The 20035-nt window shown below is 42.1% G+C and overlaps 1 protein-coding gene across 2 annotated transcripts in view; it reads left to right on the top strand.

Moving 5' to 3' along the window:
• The window catches only part of ZC3H15 (zinc finger CCCH-type containing 15), a 120652-nt gene that overhangs the window by 17394 nt on the left and 83223 nt on the right, over positions 1-20035 (top strand). For both annotated transcript variants that reach the window (XM_075831281.1, XM_075831282.1), the window contains exon 4: positions 78-230. In XM_075831281.1, coding sequence (XP_075687396.1) covers positions 78-230 — 153 coding nt within the window. The remainder of the gene's footprint in view (positions 1-77; positions 231-20035) is intronic.

The raw sequence follows: 20035 nt of genomic DNA on the forward strand, positions 1-20035 counted from the left end.
TTCTGAATTTCTTTCTTTCACAAAAGGACAGAACTGGGTGACTTTATTTTGTGTTTCTTGTTTTTGGTTTTACTCAGGTGTTGATCCAAAATCTGTAGTATGTGCTTTCTTCAAGCAAGGACAATGCACTAAAGGCGACAAGTGCAAATTCTCCCATGACTTGTCTTTAGAAAGAAAGTGTGAGAAGAGAAGTCTTTATTTTGATGGAAGAGATGACGAGCTTGAAAAAGGTAAAAGTTATATCTACTCCGTAGGGATGCACGATGCATCGAAACTTCGATACTGTGCATCCTCAAACAGTTCGACACCGTTATTTCATGTATTTCGATACTAACCTGTGCGGCCGCACAGCTAAGTATAGTAACACATGAATGGATGAGGGCGGGGCTGCGGCTGCGTAATATAGCCATCACCCTGCTTCTGAGTCCTGACAAGTGCGCGCCGTCAGCATGGTGTGATGCGGCCAGCGCTGCACTAATGCGCGGCGGCACTGAAGACAGAAAATGGCGGGCGCTGTGCAAAACACCCCCATGTTCTGTCTTCAGTTCCTGCGCTGCATCTCCTCATGCTGACCGCGTGCACACTTATGTCAGGAGCGGGACAATGGCTGTATTACACAACCGCAGCCCTGCTCTATAATGGCGGAGATCAGAGAAACCTCATCTCCGCCATTATTCCCCTGAATGCTGAGATCAAAGCGGACTGCAGCATTCAGGAGAAAATGAGAAGGGGGGATGCCCCTGGATCACGTCACAGGGAATTCCTGTGACTCGATCGAGGGCCATACCATATATGGCCAGAAAGCCCAGGGTCTATTGAAGGACCCCAGGGCTGTCTTACTATATTTCCTGTTAGGGCATTCTTAGGTATTTCCTAACAACTGCCTGTGTACTATACATACACAGGCTAATGTACTGGCATATAGATATATGCCAGTACATTAAAGTTTAAAAATAAAGTAAAAACATAAAGTAATATTACATTTAAAAAAATACACATACACCTTTTTTTACAATAAACATTAAAATAAATCTCCATACATAAAACATACACACACATTTGGTATTGGCGCAGCCGTAATAACCTGCACAACAATTTTTTTGCGTCATTTATGATGTGTACGCTGTAAAAAAAAATAATTCAAAATTATTAACTTATTAATGTAAGGCACGAGGTGTGATGACTTTAACCTCCATGTGCCTCGCATTAATAGAAATTAACCCCATCATGTACCTCACACACTAACCCATTATGACTGAGAAACATGATGGGGTTAATTACTATTAATGTGAGGCACATGGAGGTTAAATTCATCGTAACACCACGCGCCTCACATCAGAAAATGGAAGAACTTTTTTTATTTTTTTTATTATTATTACTGTTGGAAAAGTATCGTTTTGATATCGAAATCGCAATACTAAACAAAGTATCGGTATCTAAGTCCAAATTCTGCTATCGTGATATCTCTACTACACCGGCGATGTCGAATTGGTGGGCCCCAGTGGGAGTCAAACTTGTATGTTGCAGCTGTCTTGTCCTGGCTAATGATGAGACCTGAATGTTATGAGGAGACTGGCATCCTTTCCCATATTTAAAAGTTTGTGTGTGTGTGTGTGTGTATGCATGGTTTTTATTTTTTAGCTTTTTTATTTTTTATATATGCCTGTGTTCTGTACTCCCTCCATATGTATTTAAAGTGGATTTCTCACTTCTTTATTTGGGCAGCATAATGATGCAACAAGCACACTGATTTAAGTGTACTCTCACATATTTAGTATTGTTTAGTAGTTTGAATGTTTCGATTTTATACTTGCTGTGCGTGGCCAGCGATGCAGTCCATTATATTCCTATATGCATGCTTCCTGCCACTGACCCTTTTCACCCTGTTACTGTGCATAGGGAGGAAAGTGTCAATCAGTGGCTGGAGAGCGTAGGGAGAGTGCATAAAATGAATATACTTGGACTCATTGGCTGTAACGCTCAAACTACTGAAAAAATATGAGAAGTGCTAGCACCCTGAGCTCACCGCACCTGTCACTTATTTAAGCTACCCTCAGATAAAGCAGCATAAAGAAGTGACAGATCCGCTTTAAGTATTGTAAATTTCTTTCTGGCCACTAGAGCACTCTCAATAGTCTTCCGCATCAGTAAGTTTGTCTACTGTGACTATACATTTTTAAACATATACAGTAAAAAAGGAAGCATTTTTGGTGTTCTTAGTATCTGTTTAATACCTTCCTGTTCAGCCAGCCTACAGACAGTTAATTTACGTGCGGAATTTGATGGCACAAGGTGCCATTAGCATGATTTGGCTGTCACAGTACAGGATCAGGCTGTCCGTGTAAGTCACAAAAAGTTAATGAACACAGCGCTCATGTTGAGTGATGTGTTCCTGAATACAAAAGCGCTGCTTCTGCCTTGCGGTTGTTAGGGAACCCTATGACATCATTAATTACCTCACAGGCTATCCCCGTGCTGAGAGGGCTTAGAGGCATGCAGACAAGACGCGATTTGTGTCTTCTTTGCATTGATGTTTATACAGATTTCTACACAGCACACTTTTTCGCTGCTAACCTGTGCCCCCATAGTAAAAATAAGTCATAATTACAGTAATATGAAAAAATGTAAACAAATTTATAAAGTAGGAAAATAATAAAAGCTTCCTCTCCGAACAAACACGCACCAATTTCAGACATTCTGCATGACTCACACAAACGCGTTTTGCATTGACATGCAAAATGTACGTTACACTAAACCTAAAATAACAGGCGGCGTGGCCTAGAGGCATATGAGTGGATTCAGGTTCCGGAGTTCCCGCTACCGTTATCCTGAAAATATATACTTACCTTGCCGGTTCCTCACTTGTGCCTGAAAGGGTGAGTGAAGCAGTTGGGGACTTTAGAGAAGAAGCTATGAGGACTGTGGAAGAAGCATGACCCGTTCTAAGGTCAAGCTGTTGAGGTAGAGGTACAGGAGGCCCAAAATGGCGCCGACACTCTCGGAGAGGAGAAGAGATATAAGAGGGGAGACAGTGTCGCGACTGGAGCTATTTGCTCGCCAAACACCAGCTAAGGCCAGGTCTGCGAGGTGCTCTAAGGTGGTGGAGGAGCAAGGTTTGCTAAACGGTGGGCTGGGATCCAGGTACACCTCGCTGAGAGCTCACATGGACGCAGAGATGGCTGAAACTCCTGAACCCACAGGATCTAAAATGGCAGCTGCTTTGCAAGACCAGAAGCACCCTGAACCCACACTGGCAGATGTCTTTTCAGCGGTAAGCCAATGTAATGTCACGCTTGCTAAACTTACCTGCCAGGTGGGGGGGGGGGGGGGGGAAATAAAGGAAGACATTCCTATTATAACGGAAAGATAAGGGCCACAAAAGGGGAGAAGACAGTGGCGCTCCTCAGAGGCAATATCGTTCACAGTACAATCTGTACCTTGATCGTTTTCATCTAGTACCACAAGACAGCAGTCCGCCTGTTCTCTGGTTGTGGGCACAATATCAGAGGAAACAGCGGTCGTGGATCTGTGTTGTAGCAGTGTGTGCCGGCCTCCTCCTACTGCGATCCCAAGAAGGACGACTCCTTATCATAGGGAAGAGATTCAATGCAAGGGAAAACCAAGAAAAATTCATGAAGTCTTTCGGTGACGGTGCCAGGCAAGTAGGAATAATTGCAGTATATGGAAGTAAATCTTTCTTTATTTGTGTGGACTGCGCATTTCAAGACCGTACCGGTCCTTTCATCTGGTCAAGTATAATGTTTGAACTTAGAAGGTGCACCCGTCTTATATCCTAAAAGAACCGGGAACCCTGGCAGAAACTTGCATTTCTTTTTAAACCTACAAAAGGGGAGGAGGAAACATCTGGAGAGTGCTTGTTCTGGCGTCATAAACCAGTACAATTAAACATTTTCATGCTAGTATTTTACACCAGTATAAGGGCCTGTTCACATCACCGTTCATGTCCGTTCCGGGGTTCCGTCAGAGGGTTCCGTCGGGTGAACCCCGCAGCGGAAAGTGAAACTGACAGCACAGCTTCCGTTTCAGTCACCATTGATCTCAATGGTGACGGAAACATCGCTAATGGATTCCGTTCGTCACCATTCCGACTGGTTTCCGGATTTCCGACGGAATCAATAGCGGAGTCGACTCCGCTATTGATTCCTTCGTTAAAGCTTAAACCTGCCGGAATTGTGACGAACGGAAACCATTAGCTATGTTTCAGTCACCATTGATATCAATGGCGACTGAAACGGAAGCTGTGGTTTCACTTTCCGTTGCGGGGTTCACCCGACTGAAACCTCCGACGGAACCCCGGAACGGAAAGCCAACGGTGATGTGAACAGGCCCTTAGTCACAATTTTCGATAAAAAGTATTATGCGTTTAAAATTGACAATTATTTTCCTCATCTCTATATAGAAAAAATTTGTTTCTTCTCTAATTTTCTTGGTTAAACTGAATAAATTATTCTGAGTTCTATTTCTTCGGGACCAAGTTTACAAAGGTCGGATTCGCACATTGTTTTGATTAGTCTAAATTCTGTATTTATTACACATAACATATATTGACAGATATAACAATAACTGCAGGGAGAAAGATTTGAGTGCGCGACAGGGTGAATAAAATTCAGGTTTGTGGAGAGAGACTAACTTTTACATATATTTTGTTTTGCATTTGAATAAATGGAACGAAAAATGGTAATACCGTCCTACATAATTAAGGTAGATATATTTTATATACTTATCCCTAATAAAAAGGTCATTTGTCAGTCTCACAAAAGATGGCAAGAACACTGCCTCCCCCCCATCCCCCCTTTATTTGCTTTTTATTATAAAAAACATTTTTAAGAAAATGTATATATTTTTTTACATCTCCTCATGGTTTTAGATGCGTACTAATGTTGAATCAATCATAAGTTATTTTTCTTTTATACAGTATATAAAAGTAAACTGTCATATTTTGATATCTAAAAATAGGAATTTAATTTATTTTCTTCTAAGGATGTAGTTGAGTGAGAATCACAAGACTAGCGATGTGTAATAAATATAGGAATTATTTAGACTCAAAACAAAGTTCGAACCCGACCTTTGCAAACTTGGTCCCGAAGAAATAGAACCTAGAGAATTTATTCGGGTTTCTCTTCAGTTTAACCAAGAAAACTAAAGAAGAAACACACATTTTTTTTTTTTTTTTATATATATATAGCGATGAGGAAAATATTTGTCAATTTTAAACGCATAATACTTTTTAGCAAAAACTGTGACAAACGTACACCTAGAAAATGGGATATAACTGTTTTTGTTAATTGTCAATTATACTGGTGTAAAATACTAGCATGAAAATGTTTAATTGTACTGGTTCATGACGTCCGAACAAGCACTCTCCCGCTGTTTTCTCCTCCCCCTTTTGTACGTTTAAAAATAAATGTAACCGTTTCTGCCAGGGTTCCCGGTTCTTTTATGATCTAAGAAGGGTGCACCTTCTAAGTTCAAACATTATACTTGACCTGATGAAGGGACCGTACGGTCTTGAAACGCGTGGTCCACACGAATAAAGAAAGATTTACTTCCATATATTGCAATCATTCCTGCTTGTCTGGCGCCGTCACCTAAAGACTGCATGAATTTTTCTTGATTTTCCCCTGCATTTCTATTATAAGATATGATCTCCAAAAAGTGGCGGAGCGTACCATGGCGGTGGAAGGCCGCATGAGCTAGATTGAAGACCAGCTGCTGCTGATTAGGACAGACAATGTGAATGCTGTGGCTGTCTCCAAATGGCTAGCTAAAACTGACGATTTAGAGAACCGCTTACGTCAGAACAATGTTCGGATGGTTGGGATACCTGAACAGGTGGAGCTGGCTAACCCCCGACTCCTTTTGAAAAATGGCTGATGGACCTATTTGGGAAAGACACCTTGACCCCCTTGTTTGCAGTTGAGAGAGCCTACAACGTGCCTACTCTCCCTGGTCGTCCGTGAAGGCCTGTCCTGGGGCTATTGCATTATAAGGACAGAGATCTGATCCTCCGACAAGCTAGAGAACGGCGGGACATTTGCATTAATGGAGTAAAAGTCTCCTTGATATCCTGAATTTTGTGCCAAGCTCCAACGAATGCTGCTACAATTTCTCTAAAAAAAAATGTTAGATCTTCGAGTTCAGTATTCGATGTTGTACCCAGCTAAATTGCGTGTGGTGGCATTGAGCTTTGCTCAATTTTTTTGATCATACCCAGGACACCCTGAGGTGGCTAGATAGTCCTGAAAACCAGTTTCGCCAGTATCTTTCGCACGATCCTTGGAAGACCTGCTTAGGCAGGGGCTGTGGTAACGGAGAAGAGGAGGCTACGAGATGGTGATCATGGAGACTGTTATTTGTATGCTTAGTTCTAACTTACAGTCCATTCTATTATATGTTGTTGCGGGATGCTGTGGGTAGGACTGTATTTAAATTTTTATGCTCCTGAAGTAAGGTATATATTGTTGTTGTACCAATAAGGTAGCAGGAGGATTTGGTAAATAACATGTAAACTGTGTGTGATTGATGGGTGGAGACAGATTATGTGCAGTCGCATAATACTGCTAATGCCGGATGGTAACAATGGTGGGGTTTGCACCACTAGCCCTGGCCGTCTTCGGAGGGGAGGTTTACAAAAGTTTGATGTGTTTTTGGTGGGAGTTGGAGGGAAGGTACCGACGACTGTTCTATGCTGATACTCTGCTATTTTGGAATGTATCCCAAGAAAATTTGAGAAATTAGGTGGTGGGGATCTTGATTGCTAATAAGGCCTTTCTATGGGAGGTAGGATAAATTTCTTATCATGGAACGTCAGGGGTATGGGGGATGCCACTAAGCGACATGCCATATTTGAATACCTAAAGGGGCACTGTGATGGGAGTACAGGAAACTTACCTAACTGGAGATACGGTCCAGGCTATGCATAAGGTTTGGATTAAACATAGTTTTCATTCCTTGCACTCGTTTTACTCGAGAGGGGTGAGTTTATTGATTCATAAAGATGTACCCTTTCACTGTTATGCTTCTTTTAGTGACAGTGAGGGATGATATGTGGGTATACACTGTAAATTGTTCCACTGGGATTGTATAGTGTGGCAATAGATTTCCCTCCTTCATACTCCAGCGTCCAATGAGAAAAGTGTTAGAGAGGTTAGCAGATTGGCTTAATGTTCCAACCATAATAACAGGGGATTTGAACAATGTTATAGATGTGGGTATGGATAGATTCCCAAAGGTGGGGGGGGGGGGGCTTTCGGTTCTGACACAGTTTGGGAAATATACACAAAAAGTTGGGTTAACTGATCTATGGCGAGTGAAGTGGCCCACCGCCAGACAATTTTCTTGTATATCTTCTACATATGGTTCATTATCTAGGATTGACTTGTTGTTTAGTAATAGTATGGGAATTGCATTTGTGGACAGAATAGAATGTTTACCTAGGTCACATTCGGATCACTCACCTATGCTGCTGAGACTCCGAGTAAGTTCAGGAGCTGGAGGGATGAGAAATACATGGCAGTTAAATCCGTTCTTGATTTGGGTTAATAGATGGGAATAACCTTGCTCCGCACATAAAGGAATATTTTGATTTTAATTTGGGTACGGTACCTACTGATGTGCTATGAAGGCTTTTCTGAGGTGTGTGTATGTATGTGTATATACATATACATATATACACACGAGCGATCACGACTGCGAAAAACGAGACCAGACAATTGGGTGCTGAGCGGACGCAGAGGGTGATGGCCACAGAAGAAAGCCATCTTAGTGATAAAATTCCTGACACACTAGGTAACTGAAAGGAAGCCCAAAAATTGTTGCGAGATTATTTAACAGAAAAAAACGCTAAGTGCTTATTTTTGAATCTACCGTAGTATGAAGAGCAAGAGACGACTGGTAGACTTCCAGCTAACATAGCGAGAGGGGGCGTTTCCCCATAAACTGAAGGATAACGGCGGGTGAATGGTTAGAGAGACTGGTGATATATTGCAGGTGTTGAAATCATTTTATGACATTATATAGTTCCAGGGTAAACTATACAGATGATCTCTTGAAGGAATATCTGGAAGAGATACCAAGGGTGAAATTAAAGGAAGATGGGGAAATTTTGGTGGGCCTGATAACTATCGAGGAAGTACAGCAAGTGGTGAGATCTATGGCGAATGATAAAGCGGGATGGGTGGTTTACCCACTGACATATATAAAGCATATGGGGATGAAATCTTGCCACGCTTCCTAGCCATGTACCAAGACCGTTTTGATAAAGGACGACTACCCCTGACACTATATGAAGCTACAATAGTGGTTCTCCCTAAAGAAAATAAAGACCCGATTCAACCTGACTTTTATAGACCAATTTCCCTTTCAACTTCTGACATTAAAATTCTAGAGAAATTGCTTGCAGACTGTGACTAAAGTGGTGGTGGTGACTTCAGTTATATCTCCAGACCTGTCGTTCTTTATGCCATCCAAATCCATGGCAGTAAACTTGCGTAGGTTGTTCTTGAACATCCAGTCAAATCCAAAAGGCCCCGACTCTAGAGCTGTTCCATCCTTGGATGCCGATAAGGTGTTTTATAGTGTAGAATGGGGGTACTTGTGGGCGGTGTTGGACAAGTTCGGGTTTGGGAGAAACTTCATCAACTGGATGAAATTACTATATCGTGACCCGGTAGCTAGAATACGAGCTAATGGGGTGTTCTGAACTGTTTCTGCTGGCAAGAGGGAAGTGTCAGGGGTGCCCACTTTTACCACCGCTGTTCGCTCTGGCGATAGAGCCTCTAACATTGTGAGACAATATCCGAACATAAAGTGTTTTAGCTATGGAAATATGGAGGAGCAAATAGCCATGTACGCAGATGTTGTGCAACTGTTTTTAGGGTGTGTGGAAAGCTCTCTACCTGAGGTTTTGGGTGTTCTTGAAAGGTTTGGCAGATTTTCGGGCCTGATAATAAACTGGACAAAATCGGCCTTGTTGCCGCTCACTTCATTGGAAACGGCGGTGGTTGTGGGGGGGGGGTGGTGGTGGTGGTTATACGTTGCGTTGTTCAAGAGTTTAAGCATCTGGGGATTAGGATCTCGGCTGCAGTGGACTTAATAATCCTGAATGTCCAACCCCTGTTAGGTAGACGGAGAGAAAATTAAAATTCGGCTTCAGCTTCCCTTGTCGGTCTTGGGTCGCACGAATGTGATTTGAAAATGGTTCTCATGCTTCAGATTCTCTACTTTGCACATAATGCCCCAAGTATTGGTTTGGGAGGATACGTAATTTGTTTCGAGATTTCGTATGGAAAAGGGGGTTCGCTATGTTCAAATTAGAAAAATTGCAGCTACCAAGAGAACAAGGGGACTTGCATTGCTGAATGCTTAGGTGTATTACTTGGTGGCCCAACTGCAGCTTATTAAGGGGTGGGAAGAAAGATTACTGGGACTCTAGTGGCCAACTGATCTACTACCTAGGTCAACAAACTGTTATGATGGAGGCTCTGGAATACCATAAAATGAAGAGGGAGGCTGGGGGTGAACCGACCTTGTTTCTCCTACATAAATTGTAGTGGGAATGTAAAATATTATTGGGGTTTGCGGAATTCTCAAATTATATGCCCAAATGGAAAAACCCGTATCTTTGGGTATTTAACACCATTGAGGGCTTTCAGGAGTGGGAGCAGAAAGGGGTTAGATACGTTTGTCAACTGTATGACAAAGTAGTCAAGTCAGTACAGCAACTAAAAAATGGTTTTGATATACCGAACAGATTATTCTATCAATATTTACAACTGAGACACGCAGCCCAAACATAGGCTAGAACGATAAACATTAGATGTTGCACCTCAGGTATACTGGAACATGTTCTGGGATCTGAAGGTACCAAGGGTATTATCTCACTGGTATGTGACACTTTGCTTGAGAAATATTTGGGGGATCCAATGGTGGAGATAGAAGGTTAATGGGATGTGGGACCTCTTACTACTGAGGACTATGGAGAAATAATTGCATCTCCGTAGGAGGTATCTCTCAATATAGGCCATAGGTGCTCACAACTCTTCTCACTACACCGAGTATACAGGACACTAAAGTTACTATGACAAATTAATGTTAAATCGTCAGCAGAGTGTTCAAGGTGTTCAATTGAAGTGGTGGACTTAAGGCGCATGTTTTGGAACTGCTCAGCTATTCTATTGGTTGGTGGTGATAGATTTAATTAATAGGGTGTTTGGGGGGAGATGTACCGCTAAACCCTAAAGTTTGTATATTGGGGTCTATAAGAGGGGAAGGGGGGAGATCAGGATGAAACGCTAGCCATTGGAAAGGTTTTATATCGTGCACGAAAGCGGACTGCAAAATATTGGATACAGAAGGGTCCTCCTGGTCTAACTGAGCTAATAAATTTATGTAAGTGGCATTATCTCCTTAGAAAAAAGGATATACCTTAACCCCCTCCCGACTGCCCCATGTAGATTAACGGGCTGCAGCACTGGTCCTTGTGCCTGCAGCCCGTTAATCTACGTGTGCTCCTAACGGAGAACACAGGTGCTCCGCAGCCGAGCATCTCCCAGTACAGGGTGCTACTAGCAGCCTTAGTACTGGGGGGGAAAACATCGGGTCGGTGATCCGAACCGATTAACCCCTTAAATGCAGCAGTCAATAGCGACCGCCGCATTTAAGTTGTTATAGCAGCATCGGCACCCTGCTACGCGATTGCGGGGGCCGATTGTTGCGCGGGGCGATTGCTATGGCAACCGGCAGCCTAACGAAGGTTTCCGGTCTGCCATCTATGGAAGGCGATTAGGTCCTGCCTAATATGCCTCCTGTCAGTGTGAAACTGACCGGTATAATACCCTGCAATACATAAGTAAAAGAAAAAAAAGTTACAAAAAAATGTACAAAAGTAAAATGGCAAAATACTAAAATTCGCCCTTTTTCCCTTTAACCCCTTCCCGCTCCTTGACGTACTATTACGTCATGGCAGCTGTATCGTTCGCGCTCCATGCCGTAATAGTACGTCTCGGGAGTAACGGCCGTTTCGGCCGTCCTCCCGACACATACAGGAGCTGTGACGCTGCTGTCTTGTTCAGCAGCTGTCACAGCTCCTACAGCGGGGACCGATCGCTGTGTCCCCGCTGATTAACCCCTTAAAAGCCGCGTTCTATAGAGATCGCGGCTTTTTAGGGGTTAAGCTGCCATCGCCGGCCTGCTACGCGATAGCGGCCGGCGATGGTGACTATGGCAACCGGACACCAAACAATGGCGTCCGGCTATGCCATAGACGGAAGCCTAGTGGGTCCTGACAACGTCAGGACCCACTATGCTTGCTGTCAGTGAGTAGCTGACAGTTCTAATACACTGCACTACGCATGTAGTGCAGTGTATTAGAATAGCGATCAGGGCCTCCTGCCCTCATGTCCCCTAGTGGGACAAAGTAATAAAGTAAAAAAAAAGTTAAAAAAAGATGTGTAAAAATAAGAAAATAAAAGTTTTAAAAGTAATAAAAGTAAAAGTCCCACTTTTTCCCTTATCAGGCCTTTATTATTAATAAAAATATATAAACAAACAAATAAACTATACATAATTGGTATCGCCGCGTCCGTAACGGCCTGAACTACAAAATTATTTTGTTATTTATCCCGCACGGTGAACGCCGTAAAAAAAAATATTAATAAACCGTACCACAATCACAATTGTTTGGTCACTTCACCTCCCAAAAAATGGAATAAAAAGAGATCAAAAAGTCGCATGTACCTAAAAATGGTACTGATGGAAAATACAGTTCGTTACGCAAAAAATAAGTCCTCGCACGGCTTTATTGATTGAAAAATAAAAACGTTATGGCTCTTAGAATAAGGTAACACAAAAAGTGGATGATTGTTTACAAAACGTATTTTATTGTGCAAACGCCATAAGACATAAAAAAAAACTATAAACATCTGGTATCGCCGTGATCGTATCGCCCCGCAGAATAAAGTTAATATATCATTTATAGCGCACGGTGAACGCTGTAAAAAAAAAAGTATACAAAAACAATAGTAGAATTGCTGTTTATTAGTCACCACGCCACCTAAAAATAGAATAAAAACTGATCAAAAAGCCGCATGCACCCCATGAAAACTACAATGGATTCCTCAAGGGGTCTAGTTTCCAAATTGGGGTCACTTTTGGGGGGTTTCCAATGTTTTGGCACCACAAGACCTCTTCAAACCGGACATGGTGCCTAATAAAAAAGAGGGCTCAAAATCCGCTAGGTGCTCCTTTGCTTCGGAGGCCGGTGCTTCAGTCCATTACCGCCCGAGGGCCACATGTGGGATATTTCTCTAAACTGCAGAATCTGGGCAATAAGTATTGAGTTGCGTTTCTCTGATAAATCCTTTTGTGTTTTAAAAAAAATGGTATAAAAAGAGTAAATGTCACCTCTACTTTGCTCTAAATTTCTGTGAAACACCTAAAGGGTTCATAAACTTTCTAAATGCTGTTGTGAATACTTTGAGGGGTCTAGTTTCTAAAATGGGGTGTTTGATAGGGGTTTCTAATATATGGGCCCCTCAAAGCAACTTCAGAAATTAACTGGAACCTAAAAAAATAAATAAATGAGGCAATACTTCGCTTCTTACATTATACTGATAATGAGCCGTGCCCACTCCGAGATGACCCCAGTTTTGACCGTTTGTATAAACGGAGACCCCTATTAGACCGTTCCAGTGCCCGGTTTTCCCAAGCATACACCCCCGAGAAGTGTTTTTCTATTGATGAGTCCCTGGTACATTTTAAAGGGAGGGTTCAATTCCGCCAGTACCTGCCAGGTAAGAGGGCAAGGTATGGCGTGAAGATGTATAAGCTGCGAGAGTGCATCAGGGTATACCTACAGATTTAGGATATATGAAGGAAAGGCCACCCCCAAACCAGACTGCATCCTGGACTACAATAGGTACATGGGAGGGATGGACTTGTCAAATCAAGTCCTGAAGCCCTACAGCGCCATGCGGTGAGGTATAAGAAGCTGGCCGGGCACATCATACAGATGGCTTTGTACAATGCGTATGTGCTACGTCGATGTGCAGGCCAGAGGGGAACTTTCCTGGAATTTCAAGATCTAATCTTTAGGGACCAGGAAGGGGGGGCGCATCGTACCAGGGCAACACTTTCCAGGAGAAGGTCCCCAAACCGGTGGAAAGGGAAAGAGTCAAAAGAGGTGCAGAGTCTGCTATAAGAGGGGGATAAGGAAGAACACAATATACCAATGTGACACGTGTCCCGAAAAACCAGGGCTCTGTATAAAAGATTGTTTTAAAATGTATCATACATCCCTTGATTTTCAATTTACCCTGATGCACTCCGCACAGCTTACCCCCCTCATCTTTCCCTTCTGAGCCCTGCCGTATGCCCAGGCAGCTGATAACAGCCACATGTAGGGTATTGTCGTACCCAGGAGAACCCACATTACAATTTAAGGGGTGTATATCTCCGGTGGCGCATGCTGGGCACACTATATTGGACACTGAAATGGCATATACATATATAAAATTGCAAATCTCACACTGCACCATCTGCTGCGCATTATCTTTTACACAGTACCTGTGGGGTCAAAATGCTCACTACACCTCTAGATGAATGTCTTAAGGGGTGTAGTTTTTAAAATGGGGTCACTTCTCGGGGGTTTCAACTGTACTGGTACCTCAGGGGCTTCTGCACACATGACTTAGCACCAGAAAAGCTCCAGTAGGCCAAATGGTGGTCCTTTCCTTCTGAGCCCTCCCATGGGCCCAAAGGGCAGTTTATCACCACAAATGGGGTATTGCCGCACTAAGGACAAATTGGGCAACAAAATGGGGTATGTTGTTCCTTGTGAAAATAAGAAATTTTGATCAAAAATGACATCTTATTGGAAAAAATATCATTTTTTTCATTTCACAGCCCAATTCAAATAGGTGCTGTGAAAAAACTGTGCGGTCAAAATGATAACAAAAACCATAAATGAATTCCTTGAGGGGTGTAATTTCCAAAATGGGGTCACTTCTGGTGGGTTTCCATTGTTTTGATACCTCAACGCCTCTTCAAACCTGGCATGCTGCCTAAAATATATTCTAATAAAAAAGAGGCCTCAAAATGCACTAGGTGCTTCTTTGCTTCTAGGGCTTGTGTTTTAGTCCACGAGCGCAGTAGGGCCACATGTGGGACATTTCTAAAAACTGCAGAATCTGGACAATACATATTTAGTAGTGTTTCTCTGGTAAAACCTTCTCTGTTACTAAAAAAAAATTGAATAAAATTGAAATTCAGCAGAAAAAATGAAATTTGCAAATTTAATTTCCACTTTGCTTTAATTCCTGTGAAATGCCTGAAGGGTTAAAAAACTTTCTATATGCTGTTTTGAATACTTTGAGGGGTCTAGTTTTTAAAATGGGGTGTTTTATGGGGGTTTCTAACACATAGTCCCCTCAAATCCACTTCAGAACTGAACTGGCACCTTCAAAAAAAGGCTTTTGAAATTTTCTTAAGAATATGAGAAATTGCTGTTTATGTTCTAAGCCTTGTAACGTCCAAGAAAAATAAAAGAATGTTCAAAAAACGATGCCAATCAAAAGTAGACATATGGGAAATGTGAACTAGTAACTATTTTGGGTGGTATAACTGTCTGTTTTTCAAGCAGATGCATTTAAATTCTGAAAAATGCTATTTTTTGTAAATTTTCTCTAAATTTTGCAATTTTTCACAAATAAAGACTGAATATATCGACCAAATTTTACCACGAACATGAAGCCCAAAGTGTCACGAGAAAACAATCTCAGAATCGCTTGGATAGGTTTAAGCATTCCGACGTTATTACCACATAAAGTGAAATATGTCAGATTTGAAAAATGGGCTCTGAGCCTTAAGGCCCAAACTAGGCTGCGTCCTTAAGGGGTTAAAGTCCTTTATTAGAAAAAAAAGAAAAAAATAAACTCTGCATAATTGGTATCACCGCGTCCGAAATGGCCTGAACTATAAAAATATAATGTAATTTTATCCTGCACGGTGACCGCCATTAAAAATAGCGATTACGGTCTAATTGCACTTCAGCTCCCAAATAAATGCATAAATAGGGATAAAAAAGTTGCATGTACCAATAAAAACGACCGTTTGTTCCGCAAACAACAAGCCCTCACACAGCTTTCCTGATAGAAAAATAAAAAAGTTTTGGCTTACTGTGGCGACACAAAAACAATTTTAGTTTTTTTTTTAAAACCGCGATTTTATTGTGCAAACACCGTAAAACATCAAAAAAAAAAAATACATATGGTATTGCTGTAATCACATCGACCCACAGAATAAATTAAATATGTAATTTATAGGTGAACACCATAGAAAACAATAGAAGTTTTGACGGCCTAATTACACTAAATTTAGCAAAAAACCTATGGGATCAAATTGCTCACTATACCCCTACACAAATTCTTTTTAGGGCTGTAGTTTCCCAAATGGGGTCACTTCTGGAGGGTGTCCACTCTTTTGGTCCCTCAGGGGTTTTGCAAATGCGACATGACACCCGAAGCTTCGATCCCCGTCATTAACCACTTAAATGCAGCAGTCAAAAGTCAATTTGGCAGCCCAACAATGAAATTGCCGGTGGTGCCGGTCGCTGCAATTGCAACCGGAGACCTAATACTGGCCTCCCGGTCTGCCTATCGCGGAGGCTGTTCAGGGGCCTAAAAGGCTTCCGTAGCTGCCGGAAAGATGGCTCAAGAGCTGAGCCGGCATCAATAGGTGGATGTCAGCCGTATGTTACAGCTAACATCACCTGTAACGGCAGGAACCAGAGCTAGCTCTGATCCCTGCCATTAACCCCTTAGATGTAGCTTGGCGGTTCGTAGCAGATAGGCAGCTGTGCAATGCGATTGTAGGGCTGCCGACTGCTGCTATGGCAACAGGAGGCCTAACAATGGCCTCCTAGTCTGCCATTACGAAAGCAGATTAGGCCCTGCCCAGAGGCGGAGCTTAATCGGCTTGCTGTCCGTGAACGACTGATGGATCTAATACCTATGTAGTGCAATGTATTCGAAAAAACGGTTGGGCCTTCAAGTCCCCTACTGTAAAAAAAAAACAAAAAAAAAAAACAAAAAATGGGTTGTAAAGTAAAATACGTTTCAAGTAATAAAATAAAACGCAATCACCCTTTTTCCCTTATGTAATTTTATTATTGAAGAAAACAAATAAACCATACATATTTAATATTGGACCGTAATGGCCTGAACTATAACTATATTATTTATTCTACACGATGAACGGGGTTACAAAATAAAAAACAACCCGTAAATGCCTGAATTTCAGTTTTTTGGGCTACTTTTCCCTACAAAAATTTGGAATAAAAAGTGATCAAAAAGTTACCTGTATTCAAAAATGGTACCTATAAAAACTATAGGTTGTCACACAAGAATCAAACCCTCATACAGCTCCGTCGACGAAAAAATTAAAAAGTTGTTTCTCACAATATGGTGACAGAAAAAAAATGACATTATTTTTACAAAATTAATTTTATTGTGCAAAAAGATGTAAAACAAAGTACTATAAATTAGAGTTAAGTGTAATTTATAATGCAGGGTGAACGCTGTATAAAAAAACACCGAAAAAACTGTCAGAGTTGCTATTTTTTTGGGTCACCTTGCCTCGCATAAATTAGGATAAAAAGTGATGAAAAAAGTCGCATGTACTCCAAAATGGTACCAATAATGACTATAGCTCGTCCCGTAAAAAACAGCCCTCGTGCCACGAAGTCTATGCAAAAATAAAATAAGTTAAGGCTCCAATATTTCAGGAAATAAAAATATGCAGTTGTGCAGGCCCGAGGGGAAATTTTATTCTGTTTCAGGAGGTGATTTTATCAAGGCCCTAAAATAAGAGAACCATGAAGGGGAGGGCCCAAACATATCTGCTGGAAGCGACTGTGCCCATATTATACCAGGACAACACATTCCCAGCAAAATTCCCCAAACTGCAAAGGTGCGGCGTGTGAACCAAAAGGGTGATAAGAAAGGACACCATTTAGCAGTGCGACACCGGCCTGTGCATTAAGGATTGCTTCACAGCGTAATGCACATCTAGGGATTATTTTTCGTTCTTTTTAACACATTATTATACGACCTGACTATGCCCCTGATGTACTCTGCCCGGCTTACATGTACCCCCACATTATAAACTAAAATACTGGTAAAACTCCAAACAAAACTACTACCTTGCAAAATCTGCAGTCCAAAATCCAATTGGTGCTCCCTCCCTTCTTAGCCCTACAGTGTTTCCAAACAGCTGTTTACTTCCATATATATGGAATCGCCATACCCGGGAGAACCCTTTTAACAATTTTTGGGATGTCTCCAGTGGCACAAGCTGGGCACGACATATTTGCTACTGAAATGGCATATCTAGGGAAAAATTTGAAATTTTTAATTTGCACCAACCGCAGCGCATTCATTTATGGAAAAGACCTGTGGGGTGAAAATGCTCACTACACTCCTTAATAAATGTCTTGAGGTTTGTAGTTTCCAAAATGGGGTCACTTCTCAGGGGTTTCTTTTATTTCACATCACAGCCCTGCAATTGTGAACCAATACTTTGTAAGTCGCCATATTATGCCTCAATTTCGCATGGTACTCTTTCCCTCATGAGCCCTGTCAGTCGTCCAGGCAAAAGATTAGGGCCACATGTAGGGTGTTTCTAAAACCGGGAAACGTAGCATAATAAATAGTTGTCTCCTTATGGTGGCACAAGCTGGGCACCACATATTGGCATAGCTATGGAAAAATTTCCATATTCACTCTGCAACATCGAGTGCACACATTTCTTAAACACTGGCGGGGTTAACATGCTCACTATACCCCTAGGTGAATACCTTGAGGGGTGTAGTTTCCAAAATGGGGTCACTTCTTTGGGGTTTCCACTGCTTTGGTCCCACAGGGGCTTTGCAAATGTGACATAGTGACCAGAAACCAATCCATCAAAATCTGCATTCCAAAGTTATTACCACATAGATCCTTATTTTTCAAATCTGACATTTGTCACTGTCAGGAAGGTCAAAAGTGGCTGCAGCAGGAAGGGGATAAGGGCTCCTGCACACGTTGCTTAAATCCTCGGGGGAATTCTGTCCGGAAAGCTTGCAATATATTACAGTATCTCATCCACATGCTGCAGAAAACACATTTGGAATTTGACCTGCAGTGCGCATTCTCAAACTGCAGCGTGTCAATTTTTCTCATTTTATATAATTTGGGGACACCGCACCATGGGCATAGGCCCTTGCCACTAGGAGGCTGACACCTGGCTAGGGATAGTTCTGGCTCCGCCCAAGCAGGCCATTAGACACTGGCCTTCCCACAGACACTGGCTAAATCAATTTCAGCCTAGTGTCCATAGGAGGCAGACATGACATGTCTGCTACAAGTGTGTGTGTGTGTGTGTCCCCAAGTTAATTTCTCTCTGCAGGTGGCTTGGCAGTCTAGACACGAGTAGTCCACATCCCCTGCAGGTGCCAGGGAAACTGGGCAGTTCTCTGCACTGACTGTCGCCCTCATCACCGGTCACAGTCTCATTTTCTGCATCCGCAGGTGGAGTGCCAGTGACACCACTCTGTGTGAGGTTACTGAAGAGGTAGCCACTGGAAGCTTCTTAAAAGGGGGTATACTTTGTATGGGAGAAGGGAGACCCTGTCTATACAGGGGGTATAACCCTTTCCCGACCTATGACGAAAATGAACGTCCTGGCCGGCTCATAGATCGCACACCATGACGTTCATTTTCATCAGTATTTCAAACTGTCACTCTGTGTAAACACAGAGTGACAAACCCGCGCTGACAGCTGACACATCAGTCTTGCCGGTCAGCACACCATCGGCGCTGCTTTCGGCAATTAACCCCTTAAATGCGGCGAAGGGTTGCCGTCGCCGCATTTAAGTGGTGTGAAGCACATCGGCAGCCCCCACGAAGTGATTGTGGGGGCTGCCGATGCTTGTTGTAGCAATCGGAGGCCAGACAATGGCCTCCAAGTTGCCATGTACGGAAGCCTCGGAGGAACAGCCTCCGGCCGATCCTCCTCGGCTTCCTGTCAGAGTGACAGTTATGTCACAAAGACAGTTAGAGTACATTACACTACGTGTGTAGTGTAATGTACTCTAGCAGCTATCAAAGCTGCAAGTCTCGTAGTCCCCTAGTGGGACAAGCAAAAATAAGTAATATTTTTTTTTTTTTAAACGTGTAAAAATGAGTTCTATAAACACAAAATGCTTTTTTCCTTAAGACTTTTATTATAGGAAAAAAATGAACACGTTAAAGTACACATATTTGGTATCGCCGCATTCGTAACGACCCCGACTATAAAACTATAATGTTATTTTTCCCGCACAAAACACCCCAAACACCCCAAAAAAAATCAATAAAAAAACTACGACAGAATCACAATTTTTTTGGTCACCACCCCTCCCAAAATAAAGAATAAAAAGTGATCAAAAAGTCACATGTACCCAAAAATAGTACCAATAAAAACTTCAATCCGTAACGCAAAAAACAAGCCTTTACACAGCTTTTTTTACTAAAAAATAAAATAAAATTATGGCTCTCAGAATATGGTGACAGAATTTTTATTTTTTTTTATAAATAAGTGATTTTATTGTGCAAACGCTAAAGGGGAAAAAAAAACTATATACATATGGTATCGCCGTAATCTTACCAACTCGCAGAATAAAGTAAAAATGGCATTTATAGCGAACGGTGAGCACCGCAAAAAAATAACCTAAAAAGTGATCTAAAAAATCGCATTTACCGTAAACTGGTACCAATGAAAACTACAGATTGTCCCGCAACAAATAAGCCCTCACACAGCTCCGGTGGAGAAAAAATAAAGTTCTGCCTTTCAGAATACGGCGATGCAAAATGTGCAGAGTGTTCCAAAAGCGGATAACATCTGGCGCCATTTATCAGTGCGACACCGGCCACATATCTATGAATTATTTATTTACCCCATTATTATACCCTCTTATTATGACCTGATGTACTCCACCCAG

Source organism: Rhinoderma darwinii, chromosome 6, assembly GCF_050947455.1.
Source record: "Rhinoderma darwinii isolate aRhiDar2 chromosome 6, aRhiDar2.hap1, whole genome shotgun sequence".
NCBI lineage: Eukaryota > Metazoa > Chordata > Amphibia > Anura > Rhinodermatidae > Rhinoderma > Rhinoderma darwinii.